Genomic DNA, 23,993 nt, shown 5'->3' on the forward strand with positions numbered 1-23,993 from the left:
AGCCTTTTTTTTAGCATGCATGTGTTTTATTTTTACATACAATGTATAAAATCATATTCGTTTGACAACATGCCATCAATTCATCATATAACCTACCGATATGACATGCAGGTGCGAGTCCAGTCGCATTTATTTAGCATGATGTGTTATTTTACATATATGATAATTTGATTTATAATGCAAATGTAGCCATGATGATGTCTTGTAAAGACATGTCGATAAAGATGCTAAATATATACAGCGACGAGAATTATGTCATATATCGCTATCGTAATAAAGTAATTAATCTCATAATTGCCTTGTTATCAAGTCTCATACCATCTATTACATACGTTTTGTTGTGAAAACCGTGCTATGATTGACTATATGTTACACTTGTTTTAAGTATGACGTCGAGTTTCATTTTGTCAAATGCAATGTGTCGTCGACAAAAAAAAAGCGTAAAATGAAAATATTACCTTTCAGATTTCATATCATTCTGATAAAATGCTGTCTTCATGATTTCTTTCATCGGCATGTTTTATTCATTTAATACACTTTATTACTATTTTTGCCTCATCATACACGAATTATAAGATACAATTTGTGAAGCGGGGTATAAAGAAAAGAAAAAGAAAAAAGAAAAAATCCGACTTGTTTCATGTACCTCATAAGACATAGAAACATATGATTGAAGATCGATTGAACAGTTTGGCACGTGTCATGATAATAAAAGCGGTCAATGTTAAATAAGCAATTTGCAATATAGATTATCATAAAACTATTTAGAATTATCTGTATCTCATTAATGCATTAATGATGCATTAAATCACTAAACGGATTGGTTTAGCGCCCCATTATTGACATAGTGATTTGATGAACACTCTAGAAACTGTACTATTTCAAATACGCAGTGCAGTGTCAACTTTTCTATACTTTTCAGGTGTGTTCAGTTTATAGACAAATGTATATTGCATGTATAATGTATAACAATTATAAATTATATTTTCAATCAGATTAATTCGGTACTGTATGCCGCCTTAATGTCACTATAAAAGAATAGCCATCGTAACAAAGATCTTTATTTACGGTACACAAAGTAGTATACAATTTCTGTTTTCAATGCAAATAAGCAGATATTCAAAGTTTCTAGATAAAATCTGTATATTTGTAAATTTTAGTTTCCAGACATAAAGTAACTGCCTTATCTTATCAAATTTTATAACAGAGCAACAACATGCATTCAAAGCATTTTTCTCAGTCCCTGAATGATATCAATTGAAATGAATAACCACACATCTCCAAAACCTATTTGTAAACACTGTTTCTCTACTATTTAATAACACGTGCACATACATGAATACGAACCTCAGTACTAATGATAATAATTGCAAGCTGATTCCATGAACATTTCGATATTCGTTTATCTCACTCTACGCACAACTCTGCCCAGTTTCATCAATATTCCTTATCATAAGGTTTCCCATATGGAAGCTTTACAGAATTTAAAGAAACTCCAATAATGTTTTCCTTCGGAAATTTTTCTTACGTTAAGGAACATTGATGAAACCAAGACCGGTAATACTACACTCGTTTCGGGATTTTGTCATGTACATTCCATTATCCATTTACACTTCATTTAAACAAATCGAATGATCATATTGAAAACCGTGGTTACTGACCATCATGTATTCGTCGCCATTTTAGTATTGCTCAAAATAATAATAATTTTATAGCTAACATATTCTACCATGATAAACACGAGTTTATGATCATTGATACATCATCCTCGAATGAGGAAAGTCCGGGTTAAGACCAGTAAATAGTAGTGTACAAAAATATTCAGTATCAATCTTAGTTTATTACGGCATTTCCTCAATATCTTAGAGTTCAGAGCTTCTGCTTCTGCTGAATATTGCTACTCTTTAATCATCATTCATCACGTAATAATGATACGTTTTTCAGATGAGGGTAAGATTTTGACAATTTTTCGTTAAATGTCCGCATCCAAACCTATAAAAGAGCTAGCTGAATTTTCATTTAAACATAAGCACATAGATTGACTTTGAAGACCTCATAACATTAATATAAGGTAAGTACAGTAGTTCTATTGCATCATATACGTCAAGTAATGCTTATTCATGTGTGTCATGATTCCGAGATATGATTGTCGTGTGTTTATTCACTTAACTTTAATGAACTCTTTTAAAATACAATAATGACCGTTTACTTAGACCATTGTCGGGTATATAGTTGGGTATATTCTTCAGGTGTATGCAGGTGTATGTTTGGGCCATTAAAAGTACGTCTCGAATGACATTATATTACAGTTACAGTGTTTAGGACTAGGGTTGATACTGTTCACGGAATACAGTGGCTAGAGTGTGGGTTGATACTTATTCCAGGATACAGTTGCTAGGACTACGGTTGATACTAATTCCAGGATACAGTTGCTAGGACTACGGTTGATACTAATTCCAGGATACAGTTGCTAGGACTACGGTTGATACTGATTCTTGGAAACCATGGTTAGGACTAGAGTTTATACTGTTTACAGGATAAAGGGGTTAGGACTACGGTTGATACTTATTCTGGGATACAGTGGATATCGCGTGAATTGATACTAATTCCTCTTACAGTTGCTAGTACTAGGGTACAGTGCTTCAGGTTTTTATGCAAATATTACTTTGCCTTTACATGAGTTAACAAATGTAAACATCTACTTTACATCACTTATAAGAAGTTCGATAAAGTTATAAGGTAACAGATGTGATACGATAATGTTAGAAATGAAATATAACAGAAAAAGGTGGAAACATAAAATCACAGTATTCAGAATAAGGGTTTATATAATGTTGTTAGGACACAGGCTTAATGCTAATTCATAGCTATAATACACATTAGAGTTATTTTTATGTAACAAAGTGTATTTTACAATATAGACACGAGTGAAATATAGTTGATACCGTTTTACAGATGAAGTCGATAGGAATGTGGCTGTTGTTGTTAGTGGTTGTCGTGGTGATTACTACTGAAGTAGATGCTCGGAGAACTAGAAGCAAATCGAAAACCAGACTCGTGATCAAATACAGGAAGAAAACTAAAACTCGTACAAATCGCTCTGTAAGTATAAAAACATGTGAATCGCCAGGCGCCAGTGTAATTCTCTTAGAGGATTTAATTACTTTTTTAATTTGAATTATCAAATAAATGATGTTCATATATCATATACCATTGGAATTATATTAACATCAACCATGTGTTCAAAAATATTTATATCGAGATGAATTTTCTTCAACGTACAGGTTTCATTGGGAAGTGAATTGAAATAAACATTATTTGTATCAATGAGATATTATGAAGTATCACTTATACAAATATAACATTGTAAGGTTAGAAACCAAATATGTAATTTACTGGACGATACGCGCAGAAATAAACTGAGATTTTTTAACCTTATCAGAGACGCTAACCTTCCCGCGGGATATGTAATATCTCGCTAGTGACAAACGAGGATACACCAATCACGCCCGTTTCTATATATATTTCCGAACCTGCAATGTTCTTATATTGATCGTTTACTATGGAACCTTTTTTTTGTTAATACTTGCATCACTGTCGACAGAATATTTTTCTTCATTTATATCAGTAACTTAGAACACCACACGCCAGTCTGATGTCACCATGTCACCTCCTTCATTAATAGAATGTGACGTCACATCATGATAACTCTAAAGTATGCCGCTAACAGAGTGTCTGTTTTATATGTGTGTTATAACACAGTTCGTTTTGAAATATAACACTACTTAATTGATAGGTTTATCAAAGGGAAATACAATGGAAAAGAGGCCTTATAGTTCATACAGAAATGTTTATGGACATGTATTAGGTACAGCGTAGTTTTAATAGCATCGTCGATGCAAGCCATCACAGACTAATTAATGAACAATTGACACGAAAGCACGATAAGCAATGGGTTATCTTGATAGCATTGTCAGGATTTGTGTGATCCGTCGCATCATTCAAGTTACAATATTTAAGCAGAAATAAAATGTATACTAATAACAAAATAAATCTACCTATTTCAAACATTATTCTATAGATCGAGGACATATTGACACTACCCTGTGACGTCAGCGAGTTCGACACCGATAAAGATGGCGTCATCAGTAGAATAGAATGGCAGGCCTACATAACAGAGTATAATCCATTGCTGAACTCCGCTGAATACGTGGATCTTATCATTCAAAAGCTCGATACAAGTGGTAAGAAAAGTTTAGATACATTATGACGATTTTGCTGATTTATTCTTAGAAGTCTTATATATTTTTCTTTTCTTATTATTCTTATTTTACCTGATTATTGTTTTCTTTAAATTTTGATAATTATATTCATTTACTTATTCATGATCATTTTGTCTTTCACTACATAATTATATTATTTACTATCGTTTTCATGACACTTACGCAGATAAAATTTGCAGAGAAAATATTGTATGTTATTCTGTAATTTCCTCGTTAGTACAATTACCATCAATATTGTGTATTTATCACGACCTTATATTAGTGTTCAAAGTTTGAATAATGTTTCTAACATTGTACCATCCTTACAAAATATATAGGCGACGGAGTTCTTCAATTGGATGAGTTTTCTTTGGATACCGAGTTCAAGAAGGATTGTCTGTAAGTAGCTTATTGGTACTTTATATTTGTCGATTATTTGTGAAGATGTGTGTACTTTTTAGCTATTTGCGTTGGTATGATATCTTAAATGACCATGGCTGGTGATAGAATGTTAAACAATACTAAATCAAACCAATCCTTTTTTTTTTACATATTTATTAGTAATTATTTATTACATTTTTACCAGTGAAATATCAAAAATTATTCATTCTATAAAGTGATATTTTTCACTAGCGCACGAGTAAAAAATATCTAAATATTAGCCACACGAGTGAAATATATTTGGTATTACTGAAGACACTGTTAGATATCCTCTATTTATTCTTCAGTCACTTCACCATGCATATAGGGCGTAAGTATTGCACGTGTTGCCTGCACCGATTGCATGATTTTACATTATTGCTCCGTTTTTTCTTTACAGTCAGGAGGATGACATCGCTTCCGAGAACAATATTTACTATTAGAACGGATGAAACCATGATACACCACCAGGAAGATGACAACAGAACCATTCACTGCAGCCCTGATAGTCATACATTGTGTTGTGATAATACGCATATAGTGTTTGAATTTTTCGCAAAACATTTGTGTCATTAAACAAATTTGAAAATGTAAACTGCATTGCTTTTCCATTGGGAATAGTCGATCAGATGAAAACCAGAATAATGGACGTCTATGGTAGAGACACCACAGCTAAATATTGGAATGCAGATGGTGTGTCGATTTTAATTTTATATTTTGATAGTTTTGTCTGGTTGAATTGTTTTTTAATATATACATATATATAGAGTCTAGTAAGTAAAGGTCTGATATAGGTACTGGGTCCTTACAAAAAGATGTTCGCTGGATGCATATTACTAGATAAATATAATCTGTCACGTAGTAATAACTACAAATGTACAGTACAGACAAGTAAATTGTCGAATTTTCGAGGCAATCCGCCATTTTATCAAGACACAAGTAAATTATAAACATTCACATACAGATATACAAAATAAACAACAAACAATTTCGTTATGTTTTGTTAATGATCCCTTCGTCGATAATTCATTCGCCGAGAGCCTATTGTTTTTATTTAGTAAACATACAAATAGTCCATGGCTTACTAATCCAGAATATTTGACCCGAGGTGGTAGTAATCAACTTCGGCCTTTATAAAGCGTGTTGAGTACCACCACCGAGGGTCAAATATTCTTGACTAGAGCACGGTAAGCCATGGGGTATTTTATTTTATTTTTTTTTAAATATATTTATTCAGTTATATTCACCATTTTGATTCCGAACAGAGTGCGACTGGTTTATTTCTTGTGATTTTTTTTTTTTTTTTAATTTCCTGTAAAATTGATCGAGATGACTTAAAAAAACAAATACCTATATTCTCACCGCGTACTGTACATCCTTTTTCGTATTCTTGCTGTCAGCAGCATCCCATAATTGCTCCAAATCGCTTTCCTAAACCAGACGAAATTGACCAACAGTGTCGTCTGCCAAGTTTACTTTTGAAATAAGCGCTCTTCAAATGCAAACGGCATATATATACAATCAATATACCATTCCGGAACGGTGGTACATGTATACGGTTTATAGAGTTCGTATCATATTTCCTGGTCACTTTCAAGAGATCTTCAAGACATTGCTCATAGTTTTTCATGCAAATCCATTAAGATGGTGCATATGGTTCTCTACTAAACTGTATCCTAGAACAAGATAGCGGTGGGTCATACTCGATTGTGTCACAATCTGGCTACTAAACTGTGTCCTTGAACAAAATTGCGGTGGGCCATACTCGGTATGATCTGGTTAAGTCTTTATGCTGGTAGTAGAACATAATCTGGCTAAGTCTTTGACTGATGTAAAGGAAGGCAGTATATAATGTGAGTTGAATACATGCATTTGCATTGGTTTATATCACAGTATCAGCTGGGTAATGTGCTTACTGTTAAATCCTAAGATCCTGGCAGCTGTAGCTATACCCATTGGAGCCTTTGATGTATAATGTAAGTCTCTGTGTGGGAAAAGTAAGACCTTTTAACTTTGATGATGTCTTATTCTGAGAGCAGGAAGACTGACAAGTATCATTTTCATATGAGGCAACATTGACCAGAGACCTTACCAACACAGACAAAAACTACCTTACCAGGTCCTTCAGTTTCATTTTAGATATACTCATGAAATTAGCTGAATAATATATATCCATGCTCTTGCAATCTTTAAAAAAAATCACAGCATAACTAACAATGACAGCTTACCACTAAACCATAAAAGCACGGTGATTTCATCTTCTAAATTACACATTTCTCGTTCAACGGTTATAGTCTTACATTCTTACTAGTACTGCCCATGCGTCATCCAGAGGTCTGTACAAATATCACAATGTCTATGATAGCTATCAGGTTTAGCCGGAAAAGACATGGTTTATAACATCTTACTTTCGATGTGATATCCTAAGGAAATGTACCAAATATAACAATGTCCATGATAACTACCTAGTATAGCCGGAAAATACCTGGTTTCCAAGGATTTAGCTCGACAAATTACCATCAAGATGACTAGATATTTTCGATTTGTGTGATACGAAGATTGACGTTTTGAGTGTTTGCTGATCCGACTCGTTGCTTCGGTGTTACTTCCCCGGGTAACATTTGGAAAACCGGACATATTTTGACATATATTTTGAAAACTCCAGACATTTTGACATAGATTTTGAAAACTCCAGACACCGTAATGATATTTATTTAAGTGTGACGCCACATACTTACAGATCATATTATAATATAACGCTTGAGATGTTAATTTGTTTCCTGATCATTGAAGTTTGAACTAAATCAATAACATAATATAAAGTGAACTAAATGTGTCATTATCTTCTTTGTAAGTACTACTCCAGAGTTACAGTTCTTATTTCGAGTCATGCTGTATTTGGAAAGTTAATCAAACACTTCTTTTAAAGTCAATCTTGCTTAAGACTGGTTTTCATAGATTTTAAGAATATAAAATAATTCTAGAGTAAAAATCTCTGAAGAGATCTCAGTGTCTATTGTCAACATTCTGGACTCATTCAGCTTCTGTCTGTATGGTAAAACACTCTCGATACATGAAAACGATTAGCTCAGAACATCCAAAATTGACGAAAAGAACAGAAGAAACAAAACATGTTTAAAGGGAGATAACTCGTTATAACATCAACAGAATACATACCAAACATAAATTGGAATATATTATTTGACTCCAATACATGACACTAAATGAGTTCCTTTCGTTACTACCAACATCCGTGAGTTTCCCTCAGTACTAAAAGAACAGGTTTACGATACAGAACGTCTAATCAGTCAGGCTTACAAGTGAGTGGGATTGTTGCCGAAAGTAAATCGTCTGTAAATGCGGCAATTCAAATTTATTTCATTCATTTTTTTGACCAATTTAAAGGCTAAAGGCCACCACATCAAGATTTTGACATTTTCTTTTACCTCTTTTGAGTTTCCTTAGTTAACTTCTAAGTATCAACATTAAAGTCTTTAGCATCACTGACGAGTTCTAGAAGGACGAAACAGCTTTGTGGTGTCCCTATCATCACTGACGATTCCTAGATTGATAAAACAGCTGTATGATGTCCCTAGAATCATTGATGAGTTCTAGAACAGCTGCATTAATATGTTAAGAGTGCCATACATGTGTTTCGAACTCGTCAGTAATGCTAGGGACATCATACAACTGTTTCGTCCTTCATAGACTTGTTAGTGCTATTAAGAACAAAATTTGTGGAAATGCTGATGGGTAACCTATGTTTGTTTATTGTTACAAGCAACTCTTAATAACTTAAGGGGAGGTAGAGTGGAGGGATTCTTAATGTTATTGTAGGAAGTGATGATTATAAAATTGAAAACCCTCCAATTCTAACTCAACTGGTCATACATACTTAATTTATGTTTGTTTTTGTTCTCGTGGCTCAGGGCTAAACTAATTCATACGTTCCTTTGACAATCGTAATGTTAAGTCAAACCCATTGACAACCTTCTCTTATTTAAAAACAATCGTTCGCGCTGTATGTTTAACTATAAAGTAATAAAAAAAAATAGCGTGATTCTTTTGTTAATTTTATTAATAACAGAATTATTTCGTCGAATGTTCCACATGCCGTGCGCGTATTCTAACATGAATATCTGACTAAAGGTTCTGGTTTCTTCTTTTGTGATGTCATGTTCCCATTCCGTCTGTTCTGTTGATTATGTAACCTTTATTGGGACGCCTGGATTATCCTCACTGTAAAACAGGGAAGAATAAACTTTATCTTATCAAGATATGATGTTAAGATTCCGAACGATACAAACAGAATAGTACGCCTACCTACACTAATGCTTACATACTTTGAACTACTCCAATAGTTTTCTAGATTTCTCTAGTTCTAAGTTTGAATATATACTATCATTTATACATTCTTGATTACATATTTAATATTCCGACGGACAGGTCCACGTACAACTATGCTTATAGCAACATTAATGATGAAGTCCACTAGATATCTGTCAGGGATGTTTGTATTTAATGCTTTATTTTTAGATACATTTGTATGTATGTAATTGGGATGAAAACATAATTAAAACATAATTGTTCAACTTAAGCACCTTCAAAACTGAATTTAAACTGTTAGATATGGTTTTAAGAAGTGTTCTGGTCGACTGGCGATTCATAATGAGCAGTTTGATTTCGTGAATTTTACTGATATACTTATTTTAAGCTATGAAAAATCTCTTTTTTGTTTTGTTTTTCGTAAAATCGTCCAAAACCTATCAGTAGGCGGACGTAAAACAGACTGCTGGATATTTTAAAGATGAAAATGAATGTAAAACTGATGGTATTTCAAAACGGTCACTAAATATACACTGCAAAGTTTGTGAGAATATATTTACAATCAGTGTTGAATTGATAATATAAACTATACATATTTCCACTGAAGACTACTGAACTTTATTTTTCCTTATTATCAGAAGGCTACGCAATTTATTTTGGCGTTGCGCGTATTAATACAGGTGCCCGAATAACACGGGGGTTATATGTATGCAGATAGAATGAAAGTTAATGAATTTATATAAAATATAAGTGTTGTACATCGGTGACACTTGTACATTCCGATGGCATTTCATTGTTCCAAATGATGTTTGCACTTCTTTACAAAAAGAATGTATATTGCAGTTTTAAGCGTTTTTTATTCGCTTTGTCATTTTTGAATTAATGAGGTTATGCCAAACAACATCAAATTACTAGGTGTGAAGGTGTAAATGTTTTTCTTTTTTTCTCTTTCATGAAAACGGCAAGTAAGTTACAGTTTGCATTAGTCACCATAGCTGGGATCAGCAGACAACGATGAGGACGGTAGTTTTACCAGGTTCGAAGAATAACCAAAAATGTTCCATTCGATACACTATGTCTACGGAAATTATCTTCAGGAACTTAAGTAAATCAAATACGATCCATTGTATTTATTTTTACTCGTGTTAGGCCGAATCCACATGTTCCTCACACGATTTGGAATAAACTCTCCACAGTCGACCCTATTGTTGCATCATTTTATGTTGACTTAGCAAAGTAGATCGTTAGTCGAATGACCAACTTTCCGTCTAGGTAAGCCTTCGATTTTAACTCAAGGCCACGTCACAACTACTTTATATCTTACACCTAGCATTGAATTGACTCCAATGATAACGATGGCATCACCTAGCATTGAATTGACTCCAATGATAACGATGGCAACACCAAACATTGAATTGACTCCAATGATAACGATGGCATCACCTAGCATTGAATTGACTCCAATGATAACGATGGCAACACCAAACATTGAATTGACTCCAATGATAACGATGGCATCACCTAGCATTGAATTGACTCCAATGATAACGATGGCAACACCAAACATTGAACTGACTCCAACGATCACGATGGCAACACCAAACATTGAAATGACTCCAACGATCACGATGGCAACACCAAACATTGAAATGACTCCAATGATAACGATGGCAACACCTAACATTGAACTGACTCCAACGATCACGATGGCAACACCAAACATTGAAATGACTCCAATGATAACGATGGCATCACCTAACATTGAACTGACTCCAACGATCACGATGGCAACACCAAACATTGAAATGACTCCAATGATAACGATGGCAACACCAAACATTGAATTGACTCCAACGATAACGATGACAACACCTAACATTGAATTGACTCCAAATATAGCAATGACAGCACCAAACAAGTGTTTTAAAATCAACTGGTGAAAGATAACACAGTGGTATATATATTTCACCAATAAAATGTATTATATAACATGTTGTTATATAGCTATTGAAATCATCATTTTCTACCTAAGGTATTCTTAAAGCCATTCTTAATAAGACAAATGGGCTTTGCCTTTTCTGTTTACATTATTAAAAATCATATATTATGGCGACAAATGTTCAGCTGCAACGGACCACTGAATATCATATCTGTGCATATACGAAAGAAAAGATTTTTAGTCGCTGATTTTAGATGATATCCAAGCTAAAATGTGTTAAAACTATGATGATGGATTTTTACAGTTTTATTTTGATCGGTCAAAGCAATTAATTATTCAGTTAGCCGAAATATCTTTTAATAATCCAGTAAGAAATTTTACGGTCGTGACCACGACCTAATTTCCATATTTTATTGTTTACAATGATTGAAGGATTGTTTACGATCTCTGAGGTCCTTGTTGTTTTCCTGTTGTAGGGACACCTGTTTGCTTTCTCCTTCAATTTATTTGCTGCAGTGGTGGTTTATATATATTTAAGTGTTCCCGTTATACAATGTATAAAATCATATTCGTTTGACAACATGCCATCAATTCATCATATAACCTACCGATATGACATGCAGGTGCGAGTCCAGTCGCATTTATTTAGCATGATGTGTTATTTTACATATATGATAATTTGATTTATAATGCAAATGTAGCCATGATGATGCCTTGTAAAGACATGTCGATAAAGATGCTAAATATATACAGCGACGAGAATTATGTCATATATCGCTATCGTAATAAAGTAATTAATCTCATAATTGCCTTGTTATCAAGTCTCATACCATCTATTACATACGTTTTGTTGTGAAAACCGTGCTATGATTGACTATATGTTACACTTGTTTTAAGTATGACGTCGAGTTTCATTTTGTCAAATGCAATGTGTCGTCGACAAAAAAAAAGCGTAAAATGAAAATATTACCTTTCAGATTTCATATCATTCTGATAAAATGCTGTCTTCATGATTTCTTTCATCGGCATGTTTTATTCATTTAATACACTTTATTACTATTTTTGCCTCATCATACACGAATTATAAGATACCATTTGTGAAGCGGGGTATAAAGAAAAGAAAAAGAAAAAAGAAAAAATCCGACTTGTTTCATGTACCTCATAAGACATAGAAACATATAATTGAAGATCGATTGAACAGTTTGGCACTTGTCATGATAATAAAAGCGGTCAATGTTAAATTAGCAATTTGCAATATAGATTATCATAAAACTATTTAGAATTATCTGTATCACCATTAATGCATTTATGATGCATTAAATCACTAAACGGATTGGTTTAGCGCCCCATTATTGACATAGTGATTTGATGAACACTCTAGAAACTGTACTATTTCAAATACGCAGTGCAGTGTCAACTTTTCAGGTGTGTTCAGTTCATAGACAAATGTATATTGCATGTATAATGTATAACAATTATAAATTATATTTTCAATCAGATTAATTCGGTACTGTATGCCGCCTTAATGTCACTATAAAAGAATAGCCATCGTAACAAAGATATTTATTTACGCTACACAAAGTAGTATACAATTTCTGTTTTCAATGCAAATAAGCAGATATTTAAAGTTTCTAGATAAAATCTGTATATTTGTAAATTTTAGTTTCCAGACATAAAGTAACTGCCTTATCTTATCAAATTTTATAACAGAGCAACAACATGCATTCAAAGCATTTTTCTCAGTCCCTGAATGATATCAATTGAAATGAATAACCACACATCTCCAAAACCTATTTGTAAACACTGTTTCTCTACTATTTAATAACACGTGCACATACATGAATACGAACCTCAGTACTAATGATAATAATTGCAAGCTGATTCCATGAACATTTCGATATTCGTTTATCTCACTCTACGCACAACTCTGCCCAGTTTCATCAATATTCCTTATCATAAGGTTTCCCATATGGAAGCTTTACAGAATTTAAAGAAACTCCAATAATGTTTTCCTTCGGAAATTTTTCTTACGTTAAGGAACATTGATGAAACCAAGACCGGTAATACTACACTCGTTTCGGGATTTTGTCATGTACATTCCATTATCCATTTACACTTCATTTAAACAAATCGAATGATCATATTGAAAACCGTGGTTACTGACCATCATGTATTCGTCGCCATTTTAGTATTGCTCAAAATAATAAAAATTGTATAGCTAACATATTCTACCATGATAAACACGAGTTCATGATCATTGATACATCATCCTAGAATGAGGAAAGTCCGGGTTAAGACCAGTAAATAGTAGTGTACAAAAATATTCAGTATCAATCTTAGTTTATTACGGCACTTCCTCAATATCTTAGAGTTCAGAGCTTCTGCTTCTGCTGAATATTGCTACTCTTTAATCATCATTCATCACGTAATAATGATACGTTTTTCAGATGAGGGTAAGATTTTGACAATTTTTCGTTAAATGTCCGCATCCAAACCTATAAAAGAGCTAGCTGAATTTTCATTTAAACATAAGCACATAGATTGACTTTGAAGACTCAAAACATTAATATAAGGTAAGTACAGTAGTTCTATTGCATCATATACGTCAAGTAATGCTTATTCATGTGTGTCATGATTCCGAGATATGATTGTCGTGTGTTTATTCACTTAACTTTAATGAACTCTTTTGAAATACAATAATGACCGTTTACTTAGACCATTGTCGGGTATATAGTTGGGTATATTCTTCAGGTGTATGCAGGTGTTTGTTTGGGCCATTAAAAGTACGTCTCGAATGACATTATATTACAGTTACAGTGTTTAGGACTAGGGTTGATACTGTTCACGGAATACAGTGGCTAGAGTGTGGGTTGATACTTATTCCAGGATACAGTTGCTAGGACTACGGTTGATACTAATTCCAGGATACAGTTGCTAGGACTACGGTTGATACTAATTCCAGGATACAGTTGCTAGGACTAGGGTTGATACTGATTCTTGGAAACCATGGTTAGGACTAGAGTTTATACTGTTTACAGGATAAAGTGGTTAGGACTACGGTTGATACTTATTCTGGGATACAGTGGATATCGCGTGAATTGATACTAATTCCTCTTACAGTTGCTAGTACTAGGGTACAGTGATTCAGGTTTTTATGCAAATATTACTTTGCCTTTACATGAGTTAACAAATGTAAACATCTACTTTACATCACTTATAAGAAGTTCGATAAAGTTATAAGGTAACAGATGTGATACGATAATGTTAGAAATGAAATATAACAGAAAAAGGTGGAAACATAAAATCACAGTATTCAGAATAAGGGTTTATATAATGTTGTTAGGACACAGGCTTAATGCTAATTCATAGCTATAATACACATTAGAGTTATTTTTATGTAACAAAGTGTATTTTACAATATAGACACGAGTGAAATATAGTTGATACCGTTTTACAGATGAAGTCGATAGGAATGTGGCTGTTGTTGTTAGTGGTTGTCGTGGTGATTACTACTGAAGTAGATGCTCGGAGAACTAGAAGCAAATCGAAAACCAGACTCGTGATCAAATACAGGAAGAAAACTAAAACTCGTACAAATCGCTCTGTAAGTATAAAAACATGTGAATCGCCAGGCGCCAGTGTAATTCTCTTCTCTGACATCTTAACTCATTTAAAGGATTTAATTACTTTTTTAATTTGAATTATCAAATAAATGATGTTCATATATCATATACCATTGGAATTATATTAACATCAACCATGTGTTCATATAATATTTATATCGAGATGAATTTTCTTCAACGTACAGGTTTCATTGGGAAGTGAATTGAAATAAACATTATTTGTATCAATGAGATATTATGAAGTATCACTTATACAAATATAACATTGTAAGGTTAGAAACCAAATATGTAATTTACTGGACGATACGCGCAGAAATAAACTGAGATTTTTTAACCTTATCAGAGACGCTAGCCTTCCCGCGGGATATGTAATATCTCGCTAGTGACAAACGAGGATACACCAATCACGCCCGTTTCTATATATATTCCCGAACCTGCAATGTTCTTATATTGATCGTTTACTATGGAACCTTTTTTTTGTTAATACTTGCATCACTGTCGACAGAATATTTTTTCTTCATTTTATATCACTTAGACACCACACGCCAGTCTGATGTCACCATGTCACCTCCTTCATTAATAGAATGTGACGTCACATCATGATAACTCTAAAGTATGCCGCTAACAGAGTGTCTGTTTTATATGTGTGTTATAACACAGTTCGTTTTGAAATATAACACTACTTAATTGATAGGTTTATCAAAGGGAAATACAATGGAAAAGAGGCCTTATAGTTCATACAGAAATGTTTATGGACATGTATTTATAGCGTAGTTTTAACGCATCGTCGATGCAAGCCATCACAGACTGATGAACAATTGACACGAAAGCACGATAAACAATGGGTTATCTTGATAGCATTGTCAGGATTTGTGTGATCCGTCGCATCATTCAAGTTACAATATTTAGCAGAAATAAAATGTATACTAATAACAAAATAAATCTACCTATTTCAAACATTATTCTATAGATCGAGGACATATTGACACTACCCTGTGACGTCAGCGAGTTCGACACCGATAAAGATGGCGTCATCAGCAGAATAGAATGGCAGGCCTACATAACAGAGTATAATCCAGTACTGAATAATGCTGAATACGTGGATCTTATCATTCAAAAGCTCGATACAAGTGGTAAGAAAAGTTTAGATACATTATGACAATTTTGCTGATTTATTCTTAGAAGTCTTATATATTTTTCGTTTCTTATTATTTTTATTTTATCTGATTTTTTCATTATTGTTTTTTAAATTTTGATAATTATATTCATTTACTTATTCATGATCATTTTGTCTTTCACTACATAATTATATTATTTACTATCGTTTTCATGATAAAATTTGTAGAGAAAATATTGTATGTTATTCTTTAATTTCCTCGTTAGTACAATTACCATCAATACTGTGTATTTATCACGGCCTAATATTAGTGTTCAAAGTGGGAATAATGTTTCTAACATTGTACCATCCTTACAAAATATATAGGCGACGGAGTTCTTCAATTGGATGAGTTTTCTTTGGATACCGAGTTCAAGAAGGATTGTCTGTAAGTAGCTTATTGGTACTTTATATTTGTCGATTATTTGTGAAGATGTGTGTACTTTTTAGCTATTTGCGTTGGTATGATATCTTAAATGACCATGGCTGGTGATAGAATGTTAAACAATACTAAATCAAACCAATCTTTTTTTTTTACATATTTATTAGTAATTATTTATTACATTTTTACCAGTGAAATATCAAAAATTATTCATTCTATAAAAGTGATATTTTTCACTAGCGCACGAGTGAAAAATATCTAAATATTAGCCATACGAGTGAAATATATTTGGTATTACTGAAGACACTGTTATATATCCTCTATTTATTCTTCAGTCACTTCACCATGCATGTAGGGCGTACGTATTGCACGTGTTGCCTGCCCCGATTGCATAATTTTACATTATTGCTCCGTTTTCTTTACAGTCAGGAGGATGACATCGCTTCCGAGAACAATATTTACTATTAGAACGGATGAAACCATGATACACCATCAGGAAGATGACAACAGAACCATTCACTGCAGCCCTGATAGTCATACATTGTGTTGTTTATAGTGTTTGATTTTTTCGCAAAACAGTTGTCATTAAACAAATTTGAAAATGTAAACTGCATTGGTTTTCCATTGGGAATAAAGCAAATACATAGTCGATCTGATGAAAACCAGAATAGTGGACGTCTATAGTAGAGACACCACAGCTAAATATTGGAATGCAGATGGTGTGTCGATTTTAATTTTGTCTTCAGATTATATTTTGATAGTTTTGTCTGGTTGAATTGTTTTTTAATATATACATATATATAGAGTCTAGTAAGTAAAGGTCTGATATCGGTACTGGGTCCTTACAAAAAGATGTTCGCTGGATGTATATTACTAGATAAATAGAATCTGTCACGTAGTAATAACTACAAATGTACAGTACAGACAAGTAAATTGTCGAATTTTCGAGGCAATCCGCCATTTTATCAAGACACAAGTAAATTATAAACATTCACATACAGATATACAAAATAAACAACAAACAATTTCGTTATGTTTTGTTAATGATCCCTTCGGTCGATAATTCATTCGCCGAAAGCCTATTGTTTTTATTTAGAAAACATCTTAGGTTGTGAACAGATGGATATCATACAAATAGTCCATGGCTTACTAATCCAGAATATTTGACCCGAGGTGGTAGTAATCAACTTCGGCCTTTATAAAGCGTGTTGAGTACCACCACCGAGGGTCAAATATTCTTGACTAGAGCACGGTAAGCCATGGGGTATTTTTTTTTTTTTTTTTATAAATATATTTATTCAGTAATATTCACCATTTTGATTCCGAACAGAGTGCGACTGGTTTATTTCTTGTGATTTTTTTTGTAATTTCCTGTAAAATTGATCGAGATGACTTAAAAAAACAAATACCTAAATTCTCTTCGCGTACTGTACATCCTTTTTCGTATTCTTGCTGTCAGCAGCATCCCATAATTGCTCCAAATCGCTTTCCTAATCCAGACGAAATTGACCAACAGTGTCGTCTGCCATGTTTACTTTTGAAATAAGCTCTCTTCAAATCCAAACGGCATATAAAAATGTATATACAATATAACAATCTTATATTAACGCGTCAATCCATTCCGGAACGGTGGTACATGTACATGTATATGGTTTATAGAGTTCGTATCATATTTCCTGGTCACTTTCAAGAGATCTTCAAGACATTGTTCATAGTTTTTCATGCAAATCCATTAAGATGGTGCATATGGTTCTCTACTGAACTGTATCCTAGAACAAAATTGCGGTGAGCCATACTCGGTATGATCTGGTTAAGTCTTTATGCTGGTAGTAGAACATAATCTGGCTAAGTCTTTGACTGATGTAAAGGAAGGCAGTATATAATGTGAGTTGAATACATGCATTTGCATTGGTTTATATCACAGTATCAGCTGGGTAATGTGCTTACTGTTAAATCCTAAGATCCTGGCAGCTGTAGCTATACCCATTGGAGCCTTTGATGTATAATGTAAGTCTCTGTGTGGGAAAAGTAAGACCTTTTAACTTTGATGATGTCTTATTCTGAGAGCAAGAAGACTGACAAGTATCATTTTCATATGAGGCAACATTGACCAGAGACCTTACCAACACAGACAAAAACTACCTTACCAGGTCCTTCAGTTTCATTTTAGATATACTCATGAAATTAGCTGAATAATATAGATCCATGCTCTTGCAATCTTTAAAAGAAATAAAATCACAGCATAACTATCAATGACAGCTTACCACTAAACCAGAAAAGTACGGTGATTCCATCTTCTAAATTACGCATTTCTCGTTCAACGGCTATAGTCTTACATTCTTACTAGTACTGCCCATGCGTCATCCAGCGGTCTGTACAAATATCACAATGTCTATGATAGCTATCAGGTTTAGCCGGAAAAGACATGGTTTATAACATCTTACTTTCGATGTGATATGCTAAAGGAAATGTACCAAATATAACAATGTCCATGATAACTACCTAGTATAGCCGGGAAATACCTGGTTTCGAAGGATCTAGCTTGACAAACTACCATCAAGATGACTAGATATTTTCGCTTTGTGTGATACGAAGATTGACGTTTTGAGTGTTTGCTGATCTGACTCGTTGCTTCGGTGTTACTTCCCCGGTTAACATTTGGAAAACCGGACATATTTTGACCTAGATTTTGAAAACTCCAGACACCCGTAATGATATGTATTTCAGTGTGACGCCACATACTTACAGATCATATTATAATATAACGCTTGAGATGTTAATTTGTTTCCGGATCATTGAAGTTTGAACTAAATCAATAACATAATATACAGTGAACTAAAGGTTTCATTATCTTCTTTGTAAGTACTACTCCAGAGTTACAGTTCTTATTTCGAGTCATGCTGTATTTGGAAAGTTAATCAAACACTTCTTTTAAAGTCAATCTTGCTTAAGACTGGTTTTCATAGATTTTAAGAATATAAAATAATTCCAGAGTAAAAATCTCTGAAGAGATCTCAGTGTCTATTGTCAACATTCTGGACTCATTCAGCTTCTGTCTGTATGGTAAAACACTCTCGATACATGAAAACGATTAGCTCAGAACATCCAAAATTGACGAAAAGAACAGAAGAAACAAAACATGTTTAAAGGGAGATAACTCGTTATAACATCAACAGAATACATACCAAACATAAATTGGAATATATTATTTGACTCCAATACATGACACTAAATGAGTTCCTTTCGCTACTACCAACATCCGTGAGTTTTTTCCCTCAGTACTAAAAGAACAGGGTTACGATACAGAACGTCTAATCAGTCAGGCTTACAAGTGAGTGGGATTGTTGCCGAAAGTAAATCGTCTGTAAATGCGGCAATTCAAATTTATTTCATTCATTTTTTTGACCAATTTAAAGGCTAAAGGCCACCACATCAAGATTTTGACATTTTCTTTTACCTCTTTTGAGTTTCCTTAGTTAACTTCTAAGTATCAACATTAAAGTCTTTAGCATCACTGACGAGTTCTAGAAGGACGAAACAGCGGTGTGATGTCCCTATCATCACTGACGAGTTCTAGATTGATAAAACAGCTGTATGATGTCCCTAGAATCATTGATGAGTTCTAGAACAGCTGCATTAATATGTTAAGAGTGTCATACATGTATTTCGAACTCGTCAGTAATGCTAGGGACATCATACAACTGTTTTGTCCTTCATAGACTTGTTAGTGCTTAAGCTATTAAGAACAAAATTGTGGAAATGCTGATTGGTAGCCTGTTTGTTTATTGTTACAAACAACAATTTATAACTTAAGGGGAGGTAGAGTGGAGGGATTCTTAATGTTATTGTAGGAAGTGATGATTATAAAATTGAAAACCCTCCAATTCTAACTCAACTGGTCATACATACTTAATTTATGTTTGTTTTTGTTCTCGTGGCTCAGGGCTAAACTAATTCATACGTTCCTTTGACAATCGTAATGTTAAGTCAAACCCATTGACAACCTTCTCTTATTTAAAAAAAAATCGTTCGCGCTGTATGTTTAACTATAAAGTAATAAAAAAAATAGCGTGATTCTTTTGTTAATTTTATTAATAACAGAATTATTTCGTCGAATGTTCCACATGCCGTGCGCGTATTCTAACATGAATATCTGACTAAAGGTTCTGGTTTCTTCTTTTGTGATGTCATGTTCCCATTCCGTCTGTTCTGTTGATTATGTAACCTTTATTGGGACGCCTGGATTATCCTCACTGTAAAACAGGGAAGAATAAACTTTATCTTATCAAGATATGATGTTAAGATTCCGAACGATACAAACAGAATAGTACGCCTACCTACACTAATGCTTACACACTACTCCAATAGTTTTCTAGATTTCTCTAGTTTGAAGTTTTAATATATACCATCATTTATACATTCTTGATTACATATTAAATATTCCGACAGTCTTTTGATGGACAAGTTCACGTACAACTATGCTTATAGCAACATTAATGATGAAGTCCACTAGATATCTGTCAGGGATGTTTGTATTCAATGCTTCATTTTTTAGATACATTTGTATGTATGTAATTGGGATGAAAACATAATTAAAACATAATTGTTCAACTTAAGCACCTTCAAAACTGAATTTAAACTGTTAGATATGGTTTTAAGAAGTGTTCTGGTCGACTGGCGATACATATGGAGCAGTTTGATTTCGTGAATTTTACTGATATACTTCTTTTAAGCTATGAAAAATCTCGTTTTTGTTTTGTTTTTCGTGAAATCGTCCAAAACCTACCAGCAGGCGGACGTAAAACAGAATAAAATCGTAACTTTGGCATACGGTGTAGACAGTAAATAATTGAATAAATGTATATATCAAAACAAATACACAAATCAACTCTATTGTACTTACAGACAATCCTTCTTGTACTCGGTATCCAATGAGAACTCCTCCACTTGAAGAAATCCATCTCCTATGTATTATAATACTTTGTAATTCCAAATATATTGATACCACATAATGCTTATACTAAATGAATAAAGACAATAAAACATTAAAGAAAATATTGTTTTATATATTATGACATATCAAAAAAAGATTGAATTTTTAAAATACAAATAAATAATCATGTTACCTCTTCGTCAAGCTGCCAATGTAGCACTGGGTCTCGCAAAAGTTAGTACAGTGTTAACTCTTCATTACGTAATATTTATAAACTAAAACCAGTAATTATGAAACTAGCTAAAGTTTTCTTACCATTTGTATCCAGTTTTCGAATGATAAGATCCACATATTCTGCGTAGTTCAACACTGGATTATACTCTGTTATGTAGGCCTGCCACTCCAGTCTGCTGATGACGTCATCTTTATCGGTGTCGTAATCGCTGACGTCACAAGGAAGTGTCAATATGTCCTCGATCTATAGAAAAATATTTTAAATCAAAGTAAAGAAAATTAAAGATTTTGAGAATGATTATTTTAACATGACAAGAACATCGACATGATAACCAAATTATGATTCCATCTCAAAACAATGGCAGCTGATATGCTCGTGAAACATGAGACGACTTACAAATCCTTATCGACAATACATTCTAAAATAATGTGATAAATCAAAGGATTGTACAAAAAGACCTACTGGTCAGAGATACTACTTTTTTTGTAGATGTCAAAAGTTTAGAGATTGAGAAGGAAAATCTGCTTACATAATATTATAAAGCTTGAGATTCATTATTTTATCATCAGAGCGCATGAAATGGAAATATGTTACATCTACCTACATTTATTATTCTTAAATGAACATAAGAACTTCATCATATTGATAACATATCAAAAAAAGATAGAAATTTTTAGTAAATGAATGCAGTCTGATACTTTTATAGAATTGTTTTAATGTATCATGTAACTGGAGCGCTGGTTAATTAAAATATTTCGTGATACTATGATATACATGTAGGTGATAATCGCGAAATAAGCAATAATTGAAACAGAAAGAACATATTCCTCTCTGAAATTGTGAAACTGGCTACAGTCAGGATATCTATTATTCGCGATTTTCCTCTTTCCCCGAAAATAGAGCGCCTTGCCAAAATTAACCTGTGCATATTATCGTTTATATGTTTTTCTACCTCAATAGATGGGTGTTATTCAACAAGGCATGAAATAATCATTACAACCGTTGACTAACATTCAGTTTATACCACGCGTGAATTTTGATTGGTTGATATGGTAAGCTTTGACCTGGACTATTTTTAATTACTAAGTGGCTAACACTTGAAGGCGCTGTCCCGGAAATGATAACGCAGAGAAGTATTTCGTAGTTAGTTTTGTTGCATTTTACAAATATCTATAAATTTCTATCGATTTATTGCTTTGAGAAAAATAAACTTGCTTATTATTTGTTATGATTTGTAATGAATTGTAATATTTCCATGCATTTCTAATATTTTAATTATTGCATATTAATAAGTGGCATTTCGATTTAGGTCATATCCTTACACAACACCCGATATTGTAAAAAGAACACAAAACAGGTCAATTCATCCTCAGAATAGCTTTTTCTATTATGGTAGAAATAAGTCACACAAACTCGTTGTTGTCGTATAGGGTATTTCTTTCACTCTTGTTAGTTATTTTTCCAAAGTTACAAAAAACATTCGCTTACGCTCGTGTTTTTCTTTTCTTTTTTGCAATTATCAAAAAATAACAAATTGAGTGAAAGAAATACCTTAAACAACAACCACTCGTTGTGTAACCTATTTATACTTACAGCGCGACGGCCACGCCGTTTGTTTTTTCTGATGGTGAACCTAATTCTGACCCTGAACTTCCTCTTCCTTTTCTTTGCGTCTGCTTCAGAAGTAATCACCACGAGAACCAGTAACAACAACAGCCATAAGCCTATCGACTTCATCTGTAAAACATGAACTGTAATTCACTTTTTACATGTGCTAAAAGATGACATAGGCGAATTGACACGATAAACAGGCTATTACATCTATATCTGTGAAAACGTGAAAGTTGATTTCGGAAATGTAACATACACCAGGCCAAAGAGACCTATGGGGAGGCCTACTTACCTTGTATCAAGATCCGTAACAAGTTGTCTTTCCAGATTTGTTTGCCTTTTAGTCAGCTTTTAAAGCACTCTTTTATATGTTTTAATTCCTGTGGTTTCGTTATCTGACAAGTGTGTGTTTTTTGGTGATGAATGCCACAGAGAAGTCAATATTAACAGAAACAGGATATGCCCCGAATGCACAAAATGTCATGAAAAATCGCAGTTATGTCATCAACTGACAAACTACATGTATACGGGTTTGTGGTGAATGATAACAGGCCTGCCATCACTAACAGAACAGGATATGCGCGGAATAAACAAAATTTCCAGAAATACATTATAAACTAATTTTTCAAACTTGACAGTTCTTATCATTAGTTATTTTTTGAATGGTACTAGTGGGGTGACACCTAAAGGAGTGTCACAGAAAGAATGAAGTGTAGTCAGGGGCGATAACTCTATTTGAGCATGAAAGACAGATAAATACAAATAAATTCCCTTCCTTTAGCATTAATACCTTCACTTGCACTGATTTTCCTCACTTCCACTAAATTTCCTCATTTGCACTTAATTGACACACACAACATTTATCTAAGTTTAAAAATTCATACTGGCGTGAGGAAATTGAAAGTTATGTTGGCTACCAGTGCAATAATTCTCACACATTCTACAGTTTTTTGGAATATGACACTTTAATTGATTATGAGACATCAATTCGCATCTATCCAAGCATAAGTTCAGGGTCTCTGGTGTGTTGTTCAATGAGATAGTCACCTCTTATACCAATATATACCTCCGATATAGTGATATATAACTGGTACCTCCTATATAAT

General features: G+C 33.4%; 3 protein-coding genes across 5 annotated transcripts in view; 2 read left to right on the plus strand and 1 right to left on the minus strand.

Annotated features, from left to right (window-relative positions):
* The window catches only part of LOC117337540, a 12,225-nt gene extending 6,953 nt beyond the window's left edge, over positions 1-5,272 (plus strand). The window contains exons 1-3 of one of the 2 annotated variants that reach the window (XR_004534854.1): positions 3,994-4,244; positions 4,601-4,661; positions 5,083-5,272. Coding sequence is in view for 1 of the 2 variants with exons in the window: in XM_033898565.1 (XP_033754456.1) it covers positions 5,083-5,125 (43 nt within the window). In the remaining variant the exon portion in view is untranslated. Of the gene's footprint in view, positions 1-3,993; positions 4,245-4,600; positions 4,662-5,082 lie in introns of those variants that run through there. The other variant, XM_033898565.1, reaches the window with a different exon arrangement.
* Positions 5,273-14,404: 9,132 nt separating this feature from the next.
* Positions 14,405-16,716, plus strand: LOC117337541. The gene is made up of 4 exons (XM_033898566.1): positions 14,405-14,551; positions 15,541-15,703; positions 16,054-16,114; positions 16,534-16,716. Exons 1-4 carry the CDS (start codon positions 14,405-14,407, stop codon positions 16,574-16,576), a joined length of 414 nt encoding a protein of 137 aa, XP_033754457.1. The 3' UTR covers positions 16,577-16,716.
* Positions 16,717-20,182: 3,466 nt separating this feature from the next.
* Positions 20,183-23,313, minus strand: LOC117337542. Of its 2 annotated transcripts, none has more exons than XM_033898567.1 (5): positions 23,180-23,313; positions 22,870-23,027; positions 21,357-21,519; positions 21,012-21,072; positions 20,183-20,361 (listed from the first exon to the last, which is right to left on the minus strand). In XM_033898567.1, exons 2-5 carry the CDS (start codon positions 23,011-23,013, stop codon positions 20,325-20,327), a joined length of 405 nt encoding a protein of 134 aa, XP_033754458.1. In that variant the 5' UTR covers positions 23,014-23,027; positions 23,180-23,313; the 3' UTR covers positions 20,183-20,324. The 2 variants fall into 2 exon arrangements, with proteins under 2 accessions (XP_033754458.1, XP_033754459.1); XM_033898568.1 differs by having other exon boundaries at positions 22,870-23,013; positions 23,180-23,303.
* Between the last annotated feature and the right edge of the window lie 680 nt (positions 23,314-23,993).

This window comes from Pecten maximus, chromosome 11, assembly GCF_902652985.1.
Source record: "Pecten maximus chromosome 11, xPecMax1.1, whole genome shotgun sequence".
NCBI lineage: Eukaryota > Metazoa > Mollusca > Bivalvia > Pectinida > Pectinidae > Pecten > Pecten maximus.

Coding starts and splice junctions, on each gene's coding strand:
- LOC117337542 (XM_033898567.1), bottom strand. CDS start 23,013: ATGAAGTCGATAGGCTTATGGCTGTTGTTGTTACTGGTTCTCGTGGTG. Junction 21,520..22,869: donor AACGGCGTGGCCGTCGCGCT/GTAAGTATAAAT, acceptor ATTTTTCTATAG/ATCGAGGACATATTGACACT. Junction 21,073..21,356: donor TCGAAAACTGGATACAAATG/GTAAGAAAACTT, acceptor TATAATACATAG/GAGATGGATTTCTTCAAGTG.
- LOC117337541 (XM_033898566.1), top strand. CDS start 14,405: ATGAAGTCGATAGGAATGTGGCTGTTGTTGTTAGTGGTTGTCGTGGTG. Junction 14,552..15,540: donor AAACTCGTACAAATCGCTCT/GTAAGTATAAAA, acceptor ATTATTCTATAG/ATCGAGGACATATTGACACT. Junction 16,115..16,533: donor GAGTTCAAGAAGGATTGTCT/GTAAGTAGCTTA, acceptor TTTTCTTTACAG/TCAGGAGGATGACATCGCTT.